We start from the raw sequence: 25,270 nt of genomic DNA, 5'->3' as shown, positions 1-25,270 counted from the left end.
TGTATGTGTATTAGTGAAACATTGCAAAAGTGAACTTCTACCTCTGTATCCAAATGTATATCATCCACTTGTCAATTCCTATAGACTACTGTGCAATTAATTGCTTTTTCTTTTCTAGAATGTCTTATTCAACGGTGACCAATACTTAAACATTAAAGCCATTAAAATAAGTCAATTTTTCGTAATTACCTGGGAAATTGTATGAGGACTAATTCAATTTAAAGAATTAACTTGCAAAGAAAAGAAAAAAGAGAGAGCATGCCCCGCGCCCGAGGAGTAGGGGGAGTTGCTGAGCTCTCTGCAGGTGCAAGCTGGGGGCGGTGACAGCAGCAGAGAAAGCCAGTGTGGGTGGGTGGAGGATCAAGGTGAGGACAAGGTCGGCAGAAAAGAGACGGGTTGGCTCTGCCTGACAACTGCTCCAGCAGTTCTCATCTCCTGTGCCTCCATGCACTACACAGTGGCTCTACCGCCCTCCCCGAGGCCAGCTCCAGCCCCCTTTCATATTCCTCGCAAGAAAAACAGGAGAGTTTAAATGAACCCATTTACGAGTTGTTTTTATTTTGATGGTTATAATTATTAAACATGCTAAAATCACATTCCACTTCTGCCCGCCTCCACAGCGGGACTGGTAGGAACTTTAGGGGTCACTTGATTCTTGTGGCCTCTGGGGATGGCTAGACTTGGGGGGTTGGAGATAGGCAGGTTAGAAGCCCCAAGAACCCTTCGTGTTGTCCACTTCTACCACAGTAACTAACTCGTGTCCCTCTTCTGCACTTTTCTCTCCTCCCCAAATCCACCCGACTTCCCATTTCCCTCCCTGTGGCCCCTTGGACCTCTTCCACCTCTACCCTTTTTGGTCCTAGACTAGATGGCGTAGGAAACTTTTTCTTGCCTCTGCCAGCCCCCGTTGCCCTTCCTTGGAACTAATCTACTCAGCATGCAGTGCTGTGGTGAGCTGCTCCATGTAGGTCTGCCGGGGAAAAGGAAGGCTCCAGCCCACTCTGTGGCTTAGCTCATAGGAGGGAAGTTGCAGGTGAGGGGTGCACAAGGAGCTGAAGGGGGAAAGATGTTACCTGCTGTGTGAATGTTTCAAGTGGCAGAACAGTGCATCCTCCAGCTTCCTACTCTATAAAGGCTTTCCCCTCTGGCAGTCCCAGAGTGCTCTTCAAACTCCCAGGGTGGGCCTAGGTACCGACCAAAGGGCCTTATCCCAAGGAACGACTGGCTCACTCTTAGACAAGTGGCTGCCAACTGAAGTCTTTATCTTCCCCCTTGTTCCTTGTGCCTCTACTTCTGTGATGGCTTGAGGGGATGAGACAAAGTAAGAGGTGGGTTGAATGTGCCTCAAGGAGAGGCTAAAGGGACAAAGGGACACGGAAATCAGGGCTGTGGAAAAGGGGAGAGAAGGGAGCAGGGTAAAGGCAAGGCTGGCCATTCAGGAGCTGGGATCCTTTTTCCTTTTCTGGAATCGCCGAAACTTGCCCTGAATGGCAAGGGCAGCCTTCTCTGTTTCTGGTGCTGTCAGATCGATGTCGATCTCTTCCTCCTCCTCAGCTTTCTTGGCATTGCCAGCTTTTCCTGCGGATAGTGGGGAGACTGATTAATGAGTGAGGCTGACCCTCCCAGCCCCTTGTGCTGTGGTTCAAGTCTACTTTCTGCTGGGCCCAGTGGGGTTCCCTGATTGCCTGATAGGAGTTTGCATCAGGGCACCTAGACTGGGAATCACCTGTAAGTACTTAGGGGAGCTATGCTACTCTTGAAACACGATGACAAATGTCTCCTATCACACTTATCCCTTCAGTACAGGGTCCTTGAGCATATTGTTTTCCCAGCTTTCTCTCAATTTCTGATTGAGACAGTGGCCGGGGTTATCTGATGAGGTTCAACTTACTATTGTGCCTGCCTCTTCCATTTTCACTCAGATTCTAAAATCAAACTGTAAATACTCATAGGTTTACTTCTTAAGAGAAGATGGAAAGAAACCTTGGATATAATACCTCTAAAAAGTCCTTTGTGTTTCCACATCCCTATTCCTATCTCATCTCGCTTTAGGAACTTCTAGACTTATAGTCCTACATATGTCACATGTCGTGTATTAAACTGTCCTATAAACTGCTAAGCCCAACCCCACTTACCCTTCTCCTCTGGGCCAGGTGCCTGGTTGGTTGCTGGGGGTGTTTTGGTGTTAAGCTGGAAAAAAATTCAGAATACTAAATACTCATGGAAATATGAAGGTGTCATTTCTTTACACCCACCCTACTTTCGATCCCTCCTATTATCAAGTACATTTCCTCAGTCTTTTGAAGAAATGAGTCTTGAGATCAAAGAGGAGAAAAGCCATCAAAATTCATTCAACAACTATTGATCGGTGCAAGGGAAACTGTAGAAAACAAACCAGACAAAAAGCCCTGCCCTCCATAAATGAAATCAGAAAGAAAGATAGATGTTAAAGATTGAGATGGTATAAACTAGGAATGCCTAGAGTATATAATAATAGTGACTAAGTGTACAAATTAAAAAAAATTTTTTGCATGAGGAAGAACAAAGGAATGTCATTACTGCAGGGTGCTGAAAATAGATGGTAATATTTTAAAATGTCACCTTATGTGTGAGACTAAAGCAAAAAATGTTTATTTGGTCAAAATTTATATTTTGACTAGTGCATTTCCTAATATAACTTATGTAGATAGTTCGAATGAACACCAGAAGTACTTGGAATCTCAGGTAGGACATGAGATTTTGTTGGTTTGTCCAGAGTGATGCCCCGATGAATCCCAGAGTGATTTGATCAGTGACTGGAAAAGTATTTGCAAAGCCCCCTTCAGGGAATGGTGAGATGGGGAGAAATTCAACTTCCCCAAGTTGAATTCTTGATATTCTCACAAGCAGTGTGGACAACCAAAGCTATAGGCTGAGCCCCCAGTCTTGGGGTTTGTTCATATGAAACTTAACCCCACAAAGGATAGGTCAAGCCTACTTAAAATTAGGCCTAAGAGTCACCCCCAAGAGAGCCTCTTTTGTTGCTCAAATGCGGCCTCTCTCTCAGCCAACACAACAAGCAATCTCACCACCCTCCCCCTGTCTACTCCCAGGGGTGTGGACCTTCCTGGCAACGTGGGACAGAAATCTTAGAATGAGCTGAGACTCAGCATCAAAGGATTGAGAAAAACCCTAGAATGAGCTGGAACTCAGCATCAAGGGATTGAAAAAACCTTCTCAACCAAAAGGGGGAAGAGTGAAAGGAGACAAAATGTCAATGGCTGAGAGATTCCAAACAGAGTCAAAAGAGGTTATCCTGGAGGTTATTCTTATGCATTAAGCAGATATCACCTTGTTATTCAAGAGGTAATGGAGAGGCTGGAAGGAACTGCCTGAAAATGTAGAGCTGTGTTCCAGTAGCCATGTTTCTTGAGGATGATTGAATAATGATATAGCTTTCACAATGTGACTGTGTGATTGTGAAAACCTTGTGTCTGATGCTCCTTTTATCTACCTTATCAACAGATGAGTAGAACATATGGAATAAAAATAAATAATAGAGGGAACAAATGTTAAAATAAATTTAGTTTGAAATGCTAGTGATCAATGAAAGCGAGGGTTAAGGGGTATGGTAGGTATAATCTTTTTTTTTTCTGTTATTGTTTTATTTCTTTTTTGTTGTCTTTTTATTTTTTTTCTTAATTGATGCAAATGTTCTAAGAAAATGACGAATATGCAACTAAGTGATGATATTGTGAATTACTGATTCATTACTGATGTTAATGTTTTATTTCGTTTGTTAATTTTTTTTTAATTAATAAATAAATTTTTCAAAAAAAGCCCTTCCCTCAAGGAGTTTACATTCTAGTGAATAGACAGACAAAGAAATAAACAAATAAAATGAGTGCTATGTTAGGTTCTAAGACAGCGCAGGGAGAGAGTGAGCGCTGGAGTGGAAATGGAGGGGTGGTCAGGAAAAGCCTCTCTGAAAGGCAGCATTTGAGTAAGGATCTGAAGGAGTCGAGGAAGTGAGGGTTGTGGATATCAGGGGAAATATTTCAAAGGCCCTGGGGCTGAAGTATGCCTAGTCTGTCTAAGGAATAGCAAGAGGCCAGTGTAGCTGGAGTGGAGAGAGGAAGAAGGAAAGATGAATGGAGATGAGGTCAGAGATCATTGCAAGTTGGGAATAGGTTATAAAGGGCATTGGGGGGGTCTTTGTAAGAAATCTGATTTTTATACTACAAGTGAGTTGAAAGACATTGGAAGCCTTCAGTTTGCACCAAATGGGCACAAAGGAAGGAGCAGAAAAATCAGGAGACTATAAAAAAAACAACAACAACAGGTAAGAGTGGTTTGCATCAGCACAGTAGCAGTGGAGATAGTGAGACATGGTTAGATTTTGGCTTTATTTTCAAGCTATACCAATGTGATTTGCTGACAGATTCAATCAGTGATGATGTGAGAAAGAGAGAAGTCAAGGATGACTCCAAGGTATTTGGTCTGAGGAACTGAAAGAGGAGAGTTGCAGTTTTCTGAAATGGAGAAGACAGCAGGAGGAGCAGGTTGAAACCTGAGGATCCGGGGCTGAGGGGAGGATCAGGGGCTTGCTTTTGGACATGTTCAGTTTGAGATGTCGGTTAGAGCTCCAAGGGAAGATGCTTCTATAAGCAGTTGGATATTAAGGTGAGTTGAAGAGAAAGGTATGGACTAGAGATATAAAGTAGGGAGCTACTAACAGATGAATAGCATGTAAAGCCATGAGACTGGATGAGATCACCATTCAGTGATGAACCAGAGGATGAGTTCAGATAGAGAAGAGAAGAGGCTGAGGTCCGGAGGCATTACAATGATTAGAGGCTGTAAACATGAAGAGGAATCAATAGAGAAATTTGGGAAGGTAGGAGAAAAATTAAAAGACTGTAGTGAATTGGAAGCCAGTGAAGAACATATTTCAAGGAGAAGGAAGTGACTATGTCAAATTCTGCTGGTAGGTCTAGTAAGATGAGGACTGATTATTGACCATTGGGTTTTGCTATGTGGGGGCTCCCTATGACATTGACAAGAGAAGGCGTGAGGGGGCAAAAGCCTGATTGGAGTGGTTCAGGAGAGAAAGGGAGAAGAGGACTTGAAATAGCAAATATACAATGAGTTCCAGAGAAATGGGGATGGGGGTGTGGCTTCAGGAGGATATGGGATAATGAGAAGATTGTTTGAAGATAGCAGAATAACAAAATGTGTTTTTTAAAACACTTTTTATTATAAAAGATAACATTTTTAGAGAGAAAAGGCATTAATTTTCAAAATACACTTCAACAAGTAGTTACAGAACAGATTTCAGAGTTTGTTATGGGTTACCAATCCACTATTTCAGATTTTTCCTTCTAGCTGCTCCAAAACATTGGAGGCTTAAAGAAATATCAATATCGTGATTCAGCAGTCATACTCATTTGTTAAATCCTGTTTTCTCTGTTACGGCTTCTCCTTCTCCTTTGATCCTTCTCCCAAACTATAGGGATCTTTAGACACTGCCCCTTCTGACTTTTTCGTATTGAGAAGGGGTGCCCACACGAAAGGATGGGGGATGGAATTAGTTGATAATCTTGGAGAGGCTGGTACCTCATGTGTAATAAATAAGGCATCAGTGGCTAAGAAGGATCAGATAGAGTCAAGAGGCCATTTTTGGAGGCTAGTGTCATGCAAGCTTCAGTTAGATAGTGCTAATTGCCATGGGTTGCTAACCCGCAGTCAACATCACTCCTATTAACCCTGAAGAACACCTAGGGCTCCAACTGAGATTTTATAAAAGTTTCGTGCACTCAGTTTGCTTTCCTGGAACCAATCATTTCCAGAGGGTTCCTAAGCCAGATAAATGCTTGTGTTTCGATGGAATTTATCCAGTAGAAAAGGAAAATTGTAGGACAGAAAGAGAATTGTCACTGAAGGAGAGAGGGCATGGAATCTAGTGCATAAGTAGAGGTTGGTCTTGAGAAGGAGCTAGAGTGGATGACGCACAGTAACTGGAGGAGAGCAGAGCGTACGGGCCCAGAAGCGGCAGGGGAAGACATTTGCTAGCTCTCCCCAGATCACTTCTGCTTTCTCAGTAAAACAGGAAACAACATAATGATCCAAGAGGAGGTTGGAGAGAGATGAAGGTATGAAATGGTTATCTAGGAAAGAAGGAGAGTGAATAGACTAGCAGGCAGCAATAGGATTGCCGGGTGGCATTAAGGCTCCTCATGAGGCAGGTGGTCATGAATTTTAAGTGACGCCATCATGAGACTGTGAGCGGCTATTGTTTTTTTCTTTCTCCATCACTCTGCTCAGATGGAGAGTTAGATTTAACATAATAGTAAATCTTTTTCCTCAGAATCATATTAATAAAACTGCTGCACCAGAGTAACTTTTCAGAAACCTCCAACTTCCAGATGGGTCCTGGACCAGATAAGTCCTGAAATGCAGAGGGGCCAGCCTCTCCAGAACATCAGCTAGTTCCATCTCCCTATTCCATAGTACTGACAGCCCCGTCCAATGTGAAAAAGCGAGAATGGCCATAGCCCCAGTACCCTTAGAGTGTGGAAGAAAGATCAAAGGTGATGGTGGAGTTATACAGAGAAGGTTGGGTTTAGCAAATGAGTATGAGTGCTGAATCATTATATTGATATTTCTTTTAGTCTCCAGTACTTAAGAGCAGCTAGAAATAAAAACCTGAAATTGTGGAATCATAACCCATACCAAACTTTGAAATCTGTTGTACAACTAAGTGTTGCAATGTACTTTGAAATTTATTGCTTTTTTGTGTATGCTATTTTTCACAAAAAAAAAAGAAAAAAGAGAGAGAAGGAAGAGTATAATAGAGAAGACAGGATTTAACAAATGAGCATAACTGCTTAATCAATACGTTGATATCTCTTTTGGTCTCCAGTGTCTTGGAGACCAAAGAGTCTCCAGTGTCTGTTCCATAAGTACTTACTAAAATGTACTTGGAAATTTATTGCTTTTTTGTATACATATTATATTTCACGATAAAAAAATATTTTAAAAAAACTGCTGCATCTGGACATTCCTTGGTCTTACGTACAATGCATCATTGTACATTCTGTAGGTTCCTTGGTGCCGTTGGAGTTTGTTTATTCATTTGACAATTTTGAGTACTCGCTATTTACCAAGGAACTGGGTACTTTCACAAATGTTCTCTCATCTACTCCTTCGAACAATTTCATGGAATATATATATATTTCATATATATATATATATATATATAGTATTAGTCTCATTTTTATAGATGCAAACAATAGATTATGTTGTTTTTTTTTTTTTTTACTCTCTTTGTGTTTGGCACTATTTACTGTATGCACTAAAGGGGTATAGAAGAAACACAAGAGTCATTCCTTCAAAAATATGCCAGTGCCAAATACATGCCAAGCATTGTTCTAGGCATTAGGGATACAGCAGTGAGCAAAATAAAGCCCCAGCACTCATTAAACAAATGTGTCAGTTAGTGACAAGTGCTATGAAGGAAGATTGAAGAGTAGTCTGGGAATGTCTTTGTGAAGAGTGACATTTAATGCAAAGAAGCTTGAATGACATGTGGATGTCGGAAAGAAGAGCCTTCTGGGCAGGGAGGACATCAAAGGAAAAGACTTCCAGGCAGGCATGCGTCTGGAACGTTTAAAGAATAGTAAGAAAATCACCCTGGCCAGAGCTGAGTGAGCGAGAGAGAGCATATAAGAAATAAGTGAGCCAGAATATGTGTGTCTTCGGGTCAGGGCAAAGAGTTTGGAGTTTATTCTGAGTCGATGGAAAGACATTACAAGGTTTTGGGCAGAGGGTAACATGGACCAACAAGTTTTTAAAGTTTTGCTCTGACTGCTGGGTGGAGAATAGACTATGGGGGTGGGGTAGAGAAAAATCAGAGGAAATGATGAGGAGACTCTTACAGTGGTGCAAACCCGATGATGGTGGCTTGGACGAGGGTGGTAGCAATGGAGGTGACAAGAAGGACTGAGGTTTGAAACCATTTTTATGGTAAAATAAGCTGGACATACAGATGGATTTGTGAGTACAGGGAGCTCTTTCAAAGAGCTTTGCTCTAAAGGGCAGCAGCAGAGAAATCGGACAGTAGTCGGGGTAGAATGTGGGGTCAAGGGAGGGTGTTTTGGGTAAGATCAGAGATATAGTGCATTTGAATGCTGATGGGAATGATTTAGCAGAAAAGGAAAAATTCATAATGCAGGGGGGGTGGATATTTACTAGAGTGATGTCTTGAATAGACAAGGAGAGATGGTTCTAATGCCCAAGTAGGGGGTTGGCCCTAAGTAGGAGTATAGACAGTTCCTCCACAAAATAAGTATAATCATAGACTATGGGGACAGATGCAAGCAATGTGGCAGATATACTGGGAATGTATAAAAGTTCTCTTCTGATTGCTTCTATTTCCTCAGTGAAATAAGAAGCAAGATAGTCAGCTGAGAGTGAAGAGGGGCAAGAAGTGTTAGAGGTTTGATGGGAAAGGAGAATGAGTGAAATAATCATCCAAAAAGTAAATCATCTAAGAGAGTAAATGACTGGTAAGATGTCAAAGGATTACCAGACAGCTCTAAGGGTCCACTTGAGGTTGATTGTCAAGGATTTATAGTGAAAACAGTCAAGAGATTGTCCCTGTCTTCCAAGCTAAGTGAGGAGATAAGACAAGGACCCAAATAACATTTATTTAGTACCCTACATTATCTCATTTAATCCTTTGAGATCTCTGAGGACATGTCATTCCTATTTTATAGTTGAGGAAACAGGCCTAGAGAGGTTAAGGATCTTGAAGAAGGTCAACATCATCTTGTTAATAAATAGTGGACCTGACTTTGGAACCCAGACAGCCTGACTCACAGCCCAGCATTTTTAGCCATCAGGTATACTGTCTCCACAAGACCAAACATTGTCACCTGCTGGCACAAACACACTAACATGTTAACAATTATTGAGCCTAGCTGGATATACAGCTGTGCGTTGAACTGTTCTTTCAAATCTGGAAAATGTTTCTAATAAAAGTTCAGAGAAAACAAGAAAACAATCAGTCAAAGTAAAGCAAAAATTATTAAAGTAAGAAATACTGATGCAGCACTGTATTTGACATGGGAAAGCATCCATGACATATTAAATTCTTTAAAAGTAGGTTACAAATTGATATTAAATTTTTTATAAATATATATGTATGTGGGTGGGTGGGTGCTTATCTATGTTATATATACATTTTCATTTTAAAAATCTGGAAGAACATACACAAAAATAGTCCCTAAAGCCCTATGGGATTCTTAGCTAGTCTGTCTTTGAACAAAATAAAAAGTTCCATGAGAGGAAGTGTTGATCCTGAGGCTCTTGGGAGACTGACAGGCCCATTCATTACTCCTTCTCTCCCCATAATCTTCCCATGTCATCTCAGCAACACCATCCATCCTGGCATACCGTCATTGCAAGAGGCTTGTCTACACTGCAAAAGCATGACATGGTTGGGGTGTGTGGTAATAAGTTAACAGCCAATTGTCCAGACAAGAGGGTCAAGAGGCAAGTTCCATAGCCCCCTGCTCTCTGATTCCAAATCCTACTTTCCCTATTGCCAATAAATCCCTGGCTCTGATCTTTCTTTAACCATTATCCCTCTAACTGACTCTAAGCTGGTTCCCTTAATCCATCAACTCTTCTCTCATCCCAACCCCTCCTCTTTTGAGGAAAATCTAGACCAATTCTAAATATCTCTTCTTGGGTGGTTGTTTCTTCTTCCACTTTTCTTCTCATTTCAGCTGTCCTTGGGAATCCTTTAGACAAGAAAGAGTATGTATCTGGACTGAACAGCACAGGTTGCCACTTTTTCCCTCAGCCCTGCCAACTGTTCCCTTCCCCGAGTCTCTCCTGAGATCATTGGTCCTGGAATAGAGCCATGGCTCAGCGGCCACCTGCCCCCCTGGGGGCTTCTGGCTCTGTTTGGCTTAAATTTATTATGAAAGGTCACAATCCAAGAGCCAGGACCTCTGCTGGGGAGACTAGGAAAGGGTGCTATACAGAGAAGGAAACCCTTACTACTCACACTGCCCCTTGAAATCTCCTAGTACCCTCTGCTGAAAAGTAATATGCTAGGGCTTCTACCTCCTGCCCCTCCTCCCACAACCTTCTCCAGCCAGTTCTCAAAATAGTCATTCTGAAAATCTTGATTTCTGGACTTGGTTGTGTATGGTTTGTTGAGTTAGGAGGTGGGGACAGTTAGGTTACAAGTTGTCAGCTCCCGCCTTCTATATGGTACTCAGTCTTTTGCTGGTCCCTAGGCATCCCTGCCCCAACTCTCCTGTTTATGATCCAGAAACTCAGCAATTTTAGATGAATCAAGGTCCTCTGGTGAGTCCATTGGCAAAGCATCAGATTAGCCATACTTCAGGCAAACCAAACAGTCATGGAAGGCCATTCTGGGAGAACCAGAAACCTCATGCTCACACCTCTGGAGGGTCAATGCTAACTCACAAGAGCTGTGGCAGTGGAACATTTCTCGGTCTCTCTGAGCCCCTACAATGGCCTAGTATGGTTTATAAACTCCTCAGGTATTCTTCTACTTCTTTCAATACTTCTAACCAGAAACAGCAACTGTGAAATGGTTTAGCAAGTCCTTCTTCTTCCTTATAGGAACCTGCTAGGGGAACTGAAAGAATCAAGGATTTCAGAATACCACCATACCTTATTTATGAATAATTACATCTATTATAGCTACTATGTACTAGTGACTCTTCTAAGTATTTTATAAACATTAACACATTGAATCCTGATAACATCCCTAAAAGATAAGTATTATTATCTCAATTTTACATGTAAGAAAGCTAAGGCCAAAACGGTCAATTAACTTGCCTAAGGTCATATAGCTAAGAAGTAACAAAGCCAGGTGCCATGGCTCAGAGGCTGCACTGTCGGATATGGCACTATGCTGTTTCTCAGTCCCCAACCAAAAACACGGACGTGTGTGTGTATATGAGTGTGTATACACTGGAGGGAGGATGTTTCCAGTGCGAGACCGACTTGACAAATTGTCCCATATGGCAGAGCAATCCCAAGGTAGGAAGGAAAGTCCTAGGGGTCATCATTTCCTTCTACTCCCATAGTTAGGCAGCTGTACTAAGTGTCAGTCTTTCAATCCACAGTCCCCAAGACTTTCTTTCCGTACATCCCATAGGGCACACGGGGACAGGGCCTTATCCTCCCAACGAGGAGCTCTCTTACATATTATTTGAGGCCCCAGTACCAAACCATGCCTACAAACTCAGATTCCTGCTCTGAAATTGATCTAAGTATCCTGACTCTGGCTTTCATCTTGATGTTTGCTCACTGAACCTCCTGACGTACACCAGGCTGGCCCCTGGGGAGATAGCCACAGCCACCTGTGAAAACCCAGGCCAGTTCTTAGCCCATTAGAGTGTGAGCATTCCATGTGCAGGATCATCCAACTGGATTTTATTTTAAATGCCTCCCTTGCTTACATTCAAGTCTAATAGTCCAAGTTTCTAGCAGGCTTGGCGCTTGGTTCTGTTTAGCCTCATTGCCCACAAAAGACTAAACGTTGCACACTTCTCAAAACACGCCAAACACTAATTAGCAACTATGAGGCCCATCAACTCTCACCTTTTCCCAGAGGACCCTAGTTCTTTCCTTGCCTACCTTCCTGTATCCCTTTCCTCTTTACCTCTGGGCCTGACGCACACCAATGTTCCATTCCATCATCTTGGTGGTAGCTGCCAATTCCTCATGAGTATATTTTTGTTTCCTCTATAGTTCAAAGTTGTGGACTTTCCTTTCCCATAGGGATGGAGGAAAAGAAAGAGAGTCCTGCTGGCCCAAGAGTTTTATTTCCTCCGGCTTTAAGGACCCTGACACGGCAATACTCCCCCTTTCCCTAATACTCTTCCCCAAAGTATCCACCCTTTTTCATTTCCTCCCACCTTCTAATAAAGGGAAGCACCATACACTTGCCTTGTCCACCTCCTCCCAGTGCATTTATCAACATCCAAATGATGTCTTGTCCTTCCATCTGAGCTTTACATCTCATTCCTTTCTTCTTCTCAGGAATCTTCACAATCAACTTCCTTTTTCTCTTATACATAAATCCTCTTCCCCTCATTTAAAAAATAAAAATAAAAACCTTCCTCAGTTTGAACTCCCTCTTTAGTTACCATTAGAGTAAAAAGATGGCAGCCTAGAACCAAGCCTGGAGGAAAACTGTTTCAGTTTCCTTATCGCTAAAGAAATACCATGAAATGCGTTGGTTCAAACAGTGGGAATTTGTTGGCTCATGGTCTTGAGACTAAGAGAAATCCAAATCAAGGCATCATCAAGGTGATGCTTTCTTTCCAAAGACTGGGCTTCTGGGGCTGGCTGTAGGTAATCCTTGGTCCTTGGCTTCTCTGTCACATGCAATGCGTATGCTGGCCTCTCCTGGTCTCTCCCTCCTCTTCCAGGTTTCAGCTGCTTTCAGCTTCTGGCCGCTGCCTCTGTGGCTTTTTATTCTCTCTGTGATCCTCCCTGTAAGGCCTTCAGTAATAGAATTAAGGCCCATCCTGGAACACACCTTATCTGAAGTAACTGTATTAAAAGGTCCATTTATAAGGGTTCACATCCTCAGGAATGATTAAGTTTAAGAACATGTTTTTCTGGGATACCTTGCTCCAAACTACCACAAACACCAATATGAAAAGGCTAGGGACAGCTTTTCAATATATAGTGCTGGAATGATTAGATAACTATATCAAAAAAAAAAAAAATCTCGGGTGCACAGATAGTTCAGTCATAGAATGCTGGCCTTCCATGCAGGAGAGCTGGGTTCGATTACCGGACCATGCAGCAACCCCTGCAAAAATCTCAGTGCATACCTTGAACCCTGTACAAAAATTAACTCAAAATCAATCACAGAACGCAATGAAAAATCTAAAACTATAAAACTTCTAGAATAAAACATAGGAGAAAATCTTCACATCCTTGGGGTAGGCAAGTATTTCTTAGCTACAACACCAAAAATGCAATCCGTAAGAGAAAAAAAATTGGACTTCATCAAAATTAAGAACTTCTGCTCTCTGAAAGACACTCCTAAGAGAATGAAGAGATAAAAGCTACAGACTGGAAGAAAATATTTATTTACATATCTGATAAAGGACTTGCATTCAGAATATATAAATAAATTTCAAATCTCCACAATAAGAAAACAATTTTTTAATTGGCAAAATATTTGAACAGACATTTCACTAAAGAAGATCCATGGGTGGCAAATACGCACATAAAAAAATGTGCAACATCATTAATCATTAGGGAAATATAAATTAAAATCACAATGAGATACCCCACACATCTATTAGAAAGTTTTTTTAAAAAAATGGCAATACCAAGTGCTGGCAAAAGTGTCCAACAACTGAAACTCTCAAATATTGCTGGCAGGAATGCAAAATGGTATAGCTACTTTGGAAAATAGTTTTGCAGTTTCTTAAGATACACTTAAGCATACAACCTGGCGATCCTACTCCTGGGTATTTACTCAAGTGAATGACATCTTAGGTCCACACACAAACCTGTAAATGTTTATAACGGCTTTACTTGTAGTTGCCAAAAACTGTAAACAACCCCAATGTCTCTGAAATGGGACAAGGATAAACAAATTGTGTTACATCCGTACAACGGAGTACTGCTCAGCAATTAATAGGAAGGAACTACTTATAGACAAAATAACGTGAATGAGCTTCAAATGCATTATGCCAAGTGCAATAAGCCAGATTTACAAGGTTGATTCATTTATGTGACATTCTTGCAGAGGTAAAACTACAGGGACAGCAAATTGAACAGCGTCTGGAGTTAGAGGAGAGTTGACTACAAGGGGCATGGGAGAATTTGTGGATGATGGAACTGTTTATGCCTTTGATTGGTGGTGGTTGTGACTCTATTTGTGTCAAAACTCACAGAACTATACATTGCTGAGGGTAATTTTTACTGTCTGTAAATTACACCTTAATTCAAAAATTTTTTTTATTGTGGTAATATATACACAATACAAAACTTCCCATTTTAAATCACTTTCATGTGTACAATTCAGTGATAATAATAACATTTGAAATACCGTGTTGCCATCACCACCAAACATTTTCCACCACCCTAAACAGAAACTTTGTACCCATTAAGCAACAATTGACCATTTCCCTTTCTCCAGCCCCTGTAACCACCTATTTACTGTCTGACTCTATAAATCTGCCCATTCTAAATATTTCAAAAAAGTGAAGCCAAACAATATTTGTGCTCTTGTGACTGACTTTTGTCACGCAACATGATATGTTCAAGTTTCATCCATGTTGTAGCATGTATCAGAATTTTATTCCTTTTTAGAGCTGACTAATATTGCATTGTAAGTATATACCACACTTTGTTTATTCATTCATCTGTTGCTAGAAATTTGGGGGGTTTCCACTCTTTTAACTATTGTGATTAACGCTGTTATGAACATCAATGCACAAATATCTGTTCAAGAACCCGTTTTCAATTCTTTGGAGCATATATCCAGAAGTGGAAGCGCTGGCTCATGTGGCAGTTCTATATTTAACTTTCTGAGGATCTGCCAAACCATTTTCCACAGCAACTGCACCAATTTATATTCTCACCAGCAATGTATATGGGTTCTAATTTCTCCACATCCCCTCCAACATTTGTAATTTTCCATTTTTTTAATAAAAACCTTCCTAGTGGATATGAAGTAGTGTTGCACTGTGGTTTTGATTTGCATTTCCCTAATGGCTAATGACGTTGCACATCCTTTCATGTGCTTATTGACAATTTGTTTATCTCCTTTGGAGAAACATCTGTTGAAGTCCTTTGTCCACTTTTTGAGTTGTTTGACTTTTCATTGCTGAGCTGTAGGAGTTCTTCATATATTCTGGATATTAACCCCTTATTAGATATATGATTTGCAACTATTTTCTCCAAAACTATAGGTTGTTTTTTACTTTCTTGATGTTATCCTTTGATGCTCAAAAATTTTTAATTTTGATGAAGTCCAATTTAACTATTTTTTCTCATACCTTAATTTTTTTAAGTGGAGATGAAGGTTAAGGAGAGGCCAACGAAGACTGAAGAGGAGAGACCAGAAAATAGGCTTCTATTTTCTTCATATCTCTATACCTCTCTTTTTTTTCATAGCCAGACTTCTCAAAAGAGCTGTCTATAATTTCTATCTCCATTTCATCACCTCGTACATATTCTCCAGCCAACTTCAACCTAGCTTCTACTCCTACTCCCCTGAAACAACACTTCTTTATATGACAAATGCTTACCAGGATGCTGAATCAAATGCAAAAGTTCCACTCCCATCTAACTTGACCTCTTGAAGCATTTAACTCTATCAGTCATTTCCCCTTTCTTGAAACATATTCTCTCCTTGACTCCTGTGACATCATGATCTCCTGATTTTTCTTATACCTTTCTGGTCACTTCAATATTTAAGTATTGGAGGCTCTCAAGATTTGAGTCTAAACTCTCTTCTGTTCTCTTTTCGTAGGTGATCTTACATGTAACTATGACTTCAGTATTAACTATAGTAGCACAGTCCAATAGAGAGGGGGTCAGCACACTACAGTCCACAGGCCAAATCTGGCCCATTGCTTAAGTTTGTAAAGAAGGTTTTATTGGAATACACCCACACCCATTTATTTACATATTGTCAATAGCTGCTTTGGCAAACAGTGGCAGAGTTGAGTAGTTGCCACAGAAACCATATGGCCCACAGACCTGAAACATTTTACTATATGGCCTATTATAGGAAAAGTATGCAGACCCCTGCAATGATAGAAACATTTTATATCTGTGCTGTCCAGCACAAGATCCACAAGCATACGTAGCTATTCAGCACTTCAAATGTGACTAGGGTAACTGAAGAATAAAATTTATAATTTAGCTTTAATTAATTTATAATTCAGTTAAATTGCTACATATGGTTAGTGGCTACCTTATTGGACAGCTCAGAATACAGCTGAGGAATGTAAATCTCCAATGTGCGTCTCCATCCCAGACCTTCCCACTGAGCCTTTAAACATCTCCAGTCGGATATTTTGCAGGAACTTGAAACTCCATGTCTCCCAAAGTGAATGAATAATCCTGGTCACCTATATTAGCTTCCTGAGGCTGTTGTAACAAATCACCAAAAGCTGGGTATTTTAAAACAACAGAAAATCATTCTCTCACAGTTCTTGAGGCCAGAAGTATGAATCAAGGTGTCAGCAGGGCAGAATTCCCTCTGGAAGCCACAGGGGAGAATTTGCTGCTTTGTCTCCTCTAGGCTGCCTACGGTCCCTGACTTGTGGCTGTGCCAGTCCAGTCTCTACCCCCGTGGTCACATCGCCGCCTCTTCCTCAGTATCTTCTCTGGGTGTCTCTCTATCTTCTAAGGACACCTGTCCTTGGAATTTAGGGTCCCCCCAGACAGTCCAGGATGATCTCCTAGCCTCAAGACCCTTCACTTAATTATACCTGCAAGGATCCTTTTCCCAAATAAGGTCACATTCACAGATTCTGGGATTCGGGCATGGACATGTCTTTTGGGAGCCACATTCCGTCCATGACACCACCCAACTTGGTCCTCTGCAAGTATTCCCTACCTTATCCAGTTCCATAAGCCAGAAACCTAGGAATTGTTTGACACCTTCTTTTCCTCACACTGCATATCCACCTTAACATTAAGCTTTGTTCACTTGACCTCCTAAATATCTCTTCATCCACTTCTATCTCATTGCTACCACTAATTCCATAGCTGTTTCTCACATGGACCACTTCAATAGCCCATATGGCTACCCATCTTAGGATAAAGAACTAAATTCTTAATGGCCTAAGAGGCCCTACATTGCAGCCCCCAGACTGCTTCAGTAGCCTCATGTCCAGAACATTACATGTTCCCTCCCACCTCAGGACCTTGGCACATGGTTTTCTTACCCCTACCTCCCTTTAATTTAGCTCATTCCTACTCATCTTTCAGAACTCTCCTCAAGGGTTTCTTCTTCCAAGAAGCACTTCTTAACTTCTTAACTTCCCAGACTAGATTAGGGCTCTTATAAGTTTTTATAGCACCCAGTATTTCTCCTTGGATGCACTCATCACTAATATAATGAAAGAATTCATCATGCAGTTCAATGGTGAATGTCCGTCTCCTCCATTTCTGTGCAAGTTTCTATGAGTGCAGAGGCAGCATCTACCTCATTCTCTACCATAGTCCCAGAGCCTAGCATAATGCCTTTACACATAATACACCCTCAATGTTTGTTGAATTAATGAAGGGAACTCTTGTTCTGCTTTATTTGTCGCCTCATCTAAATATCTGAAGTTGAGTTTGTTTTCAGAGGGCTGAGGGCCTCCGTTATGCAGCTAGTGGAAAGGTTGTAGAAAAGGTCATTGCTTTTCCTCACTTCAATATAAGTCTGCCTGAAAAAGAGCCGAGGGGGATAAACTTCTCTAGAAGTATAGTCATTACATATAGAAGTGCAGTTATTGCACATCTGCCTCACCTCCACTTCCCCTTCCTCACCCTACCACCCCACCAGATTCCATCTTCTTATGAACACAGCCCATATTCCCCATGCATTTGTGTATCGCCAGCAGGAATGGCAAGTGCGTCTTGCACATAGTAGGTCTTCAATGGATATTAACATTTCCCTAGTCTTCAAATTCCTGGGAGCAGCAGTGAGGAATATTGGGTGGAGGCCAGGCTTTGGAGTCACAGAGACCTGGATTCCTAACCTGGGTCCGCCCTGCCTGTCATCTGTTCCAATCCCAGCTCTGCCATTCCTAGCTATGTGTCACGGGGTGAATTACATGGCCTTGCTGACTTCAGACGTCCCATCTGAAGAAGAGAGATAATATCGACCTTGAACAGTGAAAAGAACTAGAGAAAATGTATGTAAAATTTCTGGCACATGCTAAAATAGTAAGCCGTTATCATTTTGAAATGATGTAACCCTGAGCTGGATACAAAGTAGATCAAGTTGGTGGGGCATTGCCTGGTTAAAGTACAGGAATCAAAGAGTGCATCATTGCTAAGTGGAAGTGAAGGAAGAAGAGAATATCTGAGATTGCCGTAAGGGCCCTTGAGGCTTATTCTGCTACCCTAGGAGCTCCAAAAATGGTCTATCACCTAAACCAACCCTGGATCCCCATCTTTCCAATAACTGTCCCCCCAAAAATGCTGACAATGGCTCTAAACATCTGTTAAAGGTCAAACAATATTCTTTTTGGACAGAAATCAAATTCTTACAGCAACTCCAAGTGCCACATCTGCAGCCCTGGCGCCTCCAGGTTCGGAGTCCACGGGGGGTGGGGTGGGGGGGGCCTACCATGCGGCCCAACACAAATGTTCAGGTTTCATGTCAGGGACCCCTGAGTCACCCCGGCTGCTTTTTAAGTCACAGAACTTAGGGAGAAGAAGCTTAGTGCTCGGCAGCAAAGAAGTCATCTCTTCTTCATCAGGTCCGTTTGTGTACCTTCATCACAGACATGACTGTGTAAGTGCATTCCGCGCCTTGGGATAGTTGCTGGTATTATCATGGCAAAGCACTGAAGACAGTCAAAGCGGTGCAACAGAGATGCTGCTTTGCTGCTTTCACTATTGGGGAACAGGTGCCCGATAACTCTAGGCCTAACTCACCCTGCCCCCTTCTTGGCTGTGTTTCTTCCTTTCTTTGTTTCTTTCATCTTTAATCGTGTTGCCACAGCAACCATTGTTACCAGAAGAAGCAAGATAATGTCACCCCCCTGCTCCGAGCAGCAAGTAGGAACTAACCTTGGGAAGGGAAACCGCCCAGATACCCCCATCATCCTCATCCCACTGGGCTCTTTAAGGAGGAGGTCAGCAGGCAGGAACAAAGAAGCACCTCACCTGCACCTGGCCCGCACATACCCTGTATTTGCATGACGCAGCCCAGATGCTGTGCAAATGAAAACACATTATAGTACTGCTGAATTATTTTAAACGAATAGGCACAAATACTCAGAATCCTGTTCCACCATTCAGGGTAGAGAAAACCTAAAAAGGGCCCGAATCCTAAAAAAATCCTGAATCTCTGAAAAGGCTCCTTTCTTGCCTTTTTATTGATACAACTCCCAGGCTTCATAAACTGCCTGGCTCTAGAGGTGCAGGAAGTGAAAACAAGAGTTTGTGACTCTGCTTCCAAGTGGCAACAAAGAGGCTTTGGCTCCCCAGAGACCCTTCTATTCCTGCTAACACATTCTCCTCCAGTGTTAAATGAAGGTCACTGCTAAAGGACCTTAGTGGGAGAGGCCTCAGGAGTCCTCTGGTGCCCTGAAAGACCCTAGCCTGCTGTTTTTGGAGCACTGCTGGAATTGTTTCAATGCTTTCAGTGCAGCAACCAGCTGCAGTCCTCAAAAAGCTTCAGAAAGACTTGCTCAAGGTCACCCTCAAGATAATTACCGAACAAGAACCAGGAATCCTTACCCTAGAATCTACACGCACATGTTCTTCTCCTCATATATGGGATTTAACCCAGACACCCTATTTCTCAGATGCCTCCTAAGACAGGAATAGAACCTAAACAGTCCTAGCTCCCAAACCCAACCCCCACCCCCCGGAGCCTGTCTCTCTCTGCACAACCACCCCACCCTTGTTTCCTGGAATAGAAGTACCCCCCACTAGAGTCAGTGGCAGAATTCCTTGGCCATGCCAGCTCATGGTATGCAGTGAGTCAACAGCCCCGGCCCATTCCCCCCAGCATGGGTTGCCACAGTTTAATGAGTGGCTATTTGCGGTGCTCTGTATGCAGCTTGGAGATATGCCTGCACCCCATACTGGGGGTAAGGGGTGGGGGAGAAAGAGTAGTGCCAAAGCATCATTTATTACTATAATCTTCAATGTGCTTCCCACCCGCGGTTTTAATGTCCCAAAATAAACGTATTAAACCCCCCACAGCCTACAAAGCAAACACTCAGCTGGAGGGCTCTGTGTGGGAGGGAGGCAGCACCAAGGGCAACAGGATGGTAAATGGCACCTCTTTTCCCTGGGCGGGGGGTTGGGAAACCTGGTAGGCATGTCCTCCATTGTCAGTCTAGACCCAAGCAGAAATTAGGCTTGAGTGAGGAGAATGTGACAAAGTCTAGGTTTCCAGGCCCTTGTTTATAGGCATCGCATCTGCTGGGATGCAGATCTAGAAAAAGTGGTTTGGGATCTGCTGCTGACTTAGCTTACTCTTGCAGCTAAAAGAGTTCTGGGACAAGTCAAGCCATTTTAAGCAGCATGTTAGGAGTATGGATTTAGAAAACCATGTAATTAAGACTCTGGAATCCCAATATACTTTCACCACTTACCTCGCCAGTGTAATACATTCCTCTCTTCCTCTCCTCTTATATTTCTCCTCCCGAAGTCTTTGTACTCTTCACTTGAAGCCAAAGACTAAATGAAAGTGTCCTAAATACCCAGGGGCCTAGTTGGCCATCAGCTTTTACTTAGATACTCACTTTCCTAGACTGGGTCCTCCAAGACAAATAAATACTTTAGAGTTAAAAGAATTGCTGTCATAACTGCATGCTAGATTTCAGAAAGAAAGTGTCTCCTTCTGCTCCTGATGGTTGGCAATTACGGGACTTGATGATGGACATCAGGAGCCAAGGACCCAGGAAAAGAGGGCTCTGGGCCTCCCCTTTCCCACATTCCTATCGCATACCTACTATGCTCCACCACTTTCACTGTACCCATTTTTAAGGTGACTAGACATCCTACATTGTGAAAGATCCTACCCTCCTTGCCTAGTCTGCTAAGATGTACCCAGTCAATAACTATCATCCCATGCTGGTCTCTCCTTTTCATCCTCTTGCTCAGTAAAATTTACGTTTATGCATTTATTAATTCACAGATTACATTCCTTATAGAAAGAATCCGTAATCACACATTCCTTAAAAGTTACGGGTAAGTCAAATCATTCTCTATTCACTGGGGTAACATGTAAAAGGAGGCCTATGGAAAATTCTTTAGATATGAGAAGTTAGCAGTACTGTGCTCTAGTCTTAGTTCCACCAATATGTAAACTTGGACAAGTTCTCTGTCTCCATTTCATTACTTATAAAATGAGAAGACTGGACCCAATGATCTTTAGGGTACTCTAACAAGTCCAATATCATTAAAACGTTTTGATATTTTATTTGAAGTTTTCTTGGTGCAATATACACTATGCTTTCATCTTGAAGAATTTTGGCAAAACTAAGTTTATTTTTTCCCATGATAAAGCAGATTCATGAAAGACAATTTAGAATTACGGAAAAGTATAAAGAAAGCAGGGGAGTTATCCATAGGACCACCACCAAGAAGAGGCAATTATTGAACTGTTCCTTCAATCTTCCCTTCCCTCCCATCCTTATGTCAATCACTTCCATCAGCTAAGACCCTTCACAGGCAGATGCAACAGATGCATTGGGTTTGCATAGCTGGACTCCGGCCACATTACTTCTGGTTGCCCATCCTTATAGAGACTTGACCCTCTAAGATGAGACTGTGCACAACTTGAGGTTGGGAGAAAGGGCAGTCCACATTCCTGGCTCACAGAGCAACAAGGTCATCCACTTTTTGCAGCCAGAGGCTTCTCCTGCTCAAGCAACTAAAGACAATAGCCTAAATGGGTGATTACAAAAGGGATGAACATTCCCAATCTTCAGAGGAATTAGGGAAAAGTTATTAAAGAATGAGATACACTGTGATCCACAGCAATCCAAGGCCTTCCTGCAGCTGAGGATGCAAACAAGCTGGAAATGAGCCCCTGCAGCATCTCTGCACACAGACACACACACACACACACACACACACACACAGAAATGCTCTGCTGCAGTACTGAGTGACAGCAAAGAGTTGTGAAAGCAAAGCAGAACCAGAGCTTCTTCCCGGAGCCCCACCAGAACCCTTACACTTCTAGTTGTTCCAGGTCTGGAGGCTCCTCCCTAGTTTTTGTTCTTCAAATGAACCGGGAACCACTGAAAGGGATCCCACATCCTCATATTTCCTGCAGTTTCTCTGAAACAAGAAAAGAAGCAGGTGGGGAGGTAAGGCTTACATAAGATTCAGGGCGCACAGAGCTTTCCTGGGCTTGGCACTTCAGCCTGAAGGAGGAGACCCATGGGGCCGGGCTGAAAGAATTGAAGCAGTTTGGAATCTCCCTAGAGCGCCAGAGCTCTGGTTAACACTTCCGCCTTTCAACATGGCTTTTATAAGAGGAAGAAAACAGCCTGGGGCTTGGCCTCGAGGGAAACAGAGACCCTTTGGGAATCTGGTTCAGAGACAGCTGGTCTCTGCATTCACCCAGGTGGTTGCTTCTGGATTTTAAAAATACTCATCCCTGGAGCCAGTCTCAGCTCCATACTAGGAGGCAGCTTCGATGGCTCAATTGCTAGTTAGAACTAGCTCACTCTGACAGATTGGGAGGCTGGGCAGTCCTGCACATGCTGACAGCTAGTCCCCATCCAGGGTTCCTACTGTTACTATTCAACTGAGATTAACCAAGCTCAGACATTGAGTCAGGAGGGGCCCCAAGATTTGACTTTCCCCCAAAACACCACATTTGTTTTCCGTGCCACTGAAGCAGCTCTGCCACTCCACCAAATACCAATTAAACACGAGCTCCTGAGCATGTCTTTCAGATGGGCCATGCACTTCCCAAAAAAGCACAGGCTAACCATGCACTTCGTTTGGCATAACCTTCAGATCATAAACTCCCAGGAAGTGACTTGAATTGAGACTTCCAGATTTAGAAACACTACAGGGTGGGGGGTAAACTTTAGACCTCAGTGAAAGAAAGGCAAAGAAATCCTTTGTGAAATGTTAGGGCTGAAAGAAGCCAGAGGAAAAGATTGGTCCTTTGCTTTCTCTCTCTTTTTCTCTTTCTTTCCTTCCTTCTTTCAGCTGCCATGGTCACAGCAACAAAGCTGGGGGACAAGAAACCACCTGGTTCATCTGTAACCCCAAGAGTAGCTGAATTTTCCAGGTAGTGGAAATTTTCGTGGACACAGCAGCCAAGACCACATAGTAGGTGGCACTAAGTGGCTTCTGTGTGGCTGTTTAGTTGGCGCCAGCAGAGCAGGGATTCACGTGAAGATCTAAACTGGGACCCAGGCTCCTTCACTAACCTAGTACCCTTGGGAATTCTTATGCTAGTTTCCTGTAACACTCTAAAACAGAAGAAAGAAACAGGGAGATAATAATAATAGCTAACATATATCTACTGCCTACTCTGTGCAAGCCCCTGTTCTAAGTACTTTGCTCATATTATATCATTAATCCTTAGGGCAACCAGTATTATCTTATATCCGTTTTACAGGTTAAAAACTGAAGGACAGGAAAGTTTGGTAACTTGCCTAAGGCCACACAGCTAGTAAGTAACAGAGCTGGGGTCCAGCATATAACTGAGAATTTGGATTTGATATAATGACCAGCAAGCAATCTGCAAACATACCTGGAGAAAGACAAAGCAGGACCTGGGGCCAAGGAAAGGGTTGCAGAGAACAAATATGTGATGACATTGCCCAGTTTGACTTCACTTGGGAAAGAAGATACCTGCTTTTGGATTTGAGACTGTGCTTACAAATCCATACAGATGATGGGAGAGGTTTTTCCAAGACTCTGCTTTCACACATCCTCCTCCCCCCATGGACAGATTCTTCAAAGAGTAAATCACAGTGGCTGGGCTGAATCTGGCTCCAATAAATCTCAGGGAGGCTGCGGGAAGACCCAGCATGTAACAGTCACTGCAGAAGGGGTCTACTCTTGAAGGGACATCTCCCCAAGGGCTGAACAAGCAACCACTCCAGAGGCTTCTGAATATCAAAAATGGTCCTTCTCACGGTTCCTGACAGAATGAGCGGAGGGCAGGAGACCACCCACGTCCCTAAAGAGGGAAAAGTGGCCACCCCAGGCAGGGCGCATGGCACCAAGTTCTTGTTGGAACGCTACATAAGGAGAGCAAGACAGTCCTGGCGGAGAGAGGAAAGAAGGGATGGCTTTTTCTCAGAAGTGAGGGGAGCGAGGGGGATTCCTTCAGAATAACCTCACAGCAGGAAGACAGACGCAGAGAGCAGCGTCCCAAGGAAACAACCCTATTACCTGAGAGCTCAGCCCCCGCTCTCCCGTCACCCCGAAAACCTCATCCGCAGTCGTGGGACGTCAAGCGCCCCCTCTTCCAATAGCTTCCTAGCACCCCGCGTTCGGAGCTTTCCCAGACGGGCAGCGGGACGCCTCCGGAGGGCTCCCTTGCAGCGCCCGGCGGCCGCCCCCTCCCTCCTCTCCCCTCTCGGGACGCGCCGCTCACCTCGCTCATCGCGGCAGGTAAGGCGAGGGGCCCTCGGGGCTGCGCCGACGACCGCGGCGATTGCCCGGCTCTGCGGCGGGGGTCCGCGCGCACGGGGCGGGGAGGGCTGGGTGCCGAGACGAGCTGCCCGGTGCCCGAGCCCGGGTTCTCTGCGCTCAGCTCCGGCCGGCAGCGCCTCGCCGACCCGATGCTGTCAAAGCCGCTCGCGCGCCTCCGCCCGCCCCACCTTTTATAGTCAACTCCGCTGCCCTCCTCCAGGCAAACCAATCGGAGCGCCTCCTACCGCAGATGACTGTCCCCCGCATCCAATGATGGCAAGCTCAGGGGTTTGCAGCATTTCCAAACTAGGGTAAGACAGACAGAGAGCGGGAGGGAGGGGGGCCCGTCGGAGGATGAGAGGAGAGAAAATGAAGTGGGGGGTGGGGGGGAGCCTGGGAGGAGGGGGAGGAAGGGAGAGAGAAGGAAGGAGTGTGTGAGTTTGAGAAAGAGAAGAAAGAAGGGTTCCAAGGAGGTCAAGAGGGTACTTGGGAAGCAAGGAACAGTGGAGGAAATGGGTAAAGCCGAGAGATGTTGCAAAACCAGTGTCGGCTACTGTCTGGGGGGTAGGATTCGCGCTAGCGCTTGCGGAGAGAAACTGGAGCGAGTGGACATGTTCTCTGTCAAAGAACAGGGAAATTGTGACGTGCCTATTTGTTGGGGACGATCATAAATCTTAGGAGTTGGAAGATATCTAAGTTAGGTTTCATCAAGTCCTACTTCCTACACAATGCATCAGAACTCCTCTCCAATAGTCTGCCTTACAATCCCCTATCATCCACTTGAATACTTATCACTTGAATATAGTGATAAATATATAAGGTAATGATCTCCCCCCAAAAGTTATTTTATAACTGCTTTTTCATTCAATCTCAATTTGACAATGCTCCACTGAGCAAGGCATGGCTGTGAAGCTAT

General features: G+C 43.4%; 1 protein-coding gene across 2 annotated transcripts; it reads right to left on the bottom strand.

Annotated features, from left to right (window-relative positions):
• Nucleotides 1–533: 533 nt before the first annotated feature.
• Nucleotides 534–24,502, bottom strand: PCP4L1 (Purkinje cell protein 4 like 1). Of its 2 annotated transcripts, none has more exons than XM_077156686.1 (3): nt 24,317–24,502; nt 2,136–2,190; nt 534–1,578 (listed from the first exon to the last, which is right to left on the bottom strand). In XM_077156686.1, exons 1-3 carry the CDS (start codon nt 24,323–24,325, stop codon nt 1,436–1,438), a joined length of 207 nt encoding a protein of 68 aa, XP_077012801.1. In that variant the 5' UTR covers nt 24,326–24,502; the 3' UTR covers nt 534–1,435. The 2 variants fall into 2 exon arrangements, with proteins under 2 accessions (XP_077012801.1, XP_077012800.1); XM_077156685.1 differs by lacking the exon at nt 24,317–24,502 and adding an exon at nt 18,500–18,717.
• Between the last annotated feature and the right edge of the window lie 768 nt (nt 24,503–25,270).

The sequence above is a fragment of the Tamandua tetradactyla genome, chromosome 4 (genome assembly GCF_023851605.1).
Source record: "Tamandua tetradactyla isolate mTamTet1 chromosome 4, mTamTet1.pri, whole genome shotgun sequence".
NCBI lineage: Eukaryota > Metazoa > Chordata > Mammalia > Pilosa > Myrmecophagidae > Tamandua > Tamandua tetradactyla.
Note: the sequence above shows the minus strand (reverse complement) of the source record. Positions and strands in the feature narration are given on the sequence as shown.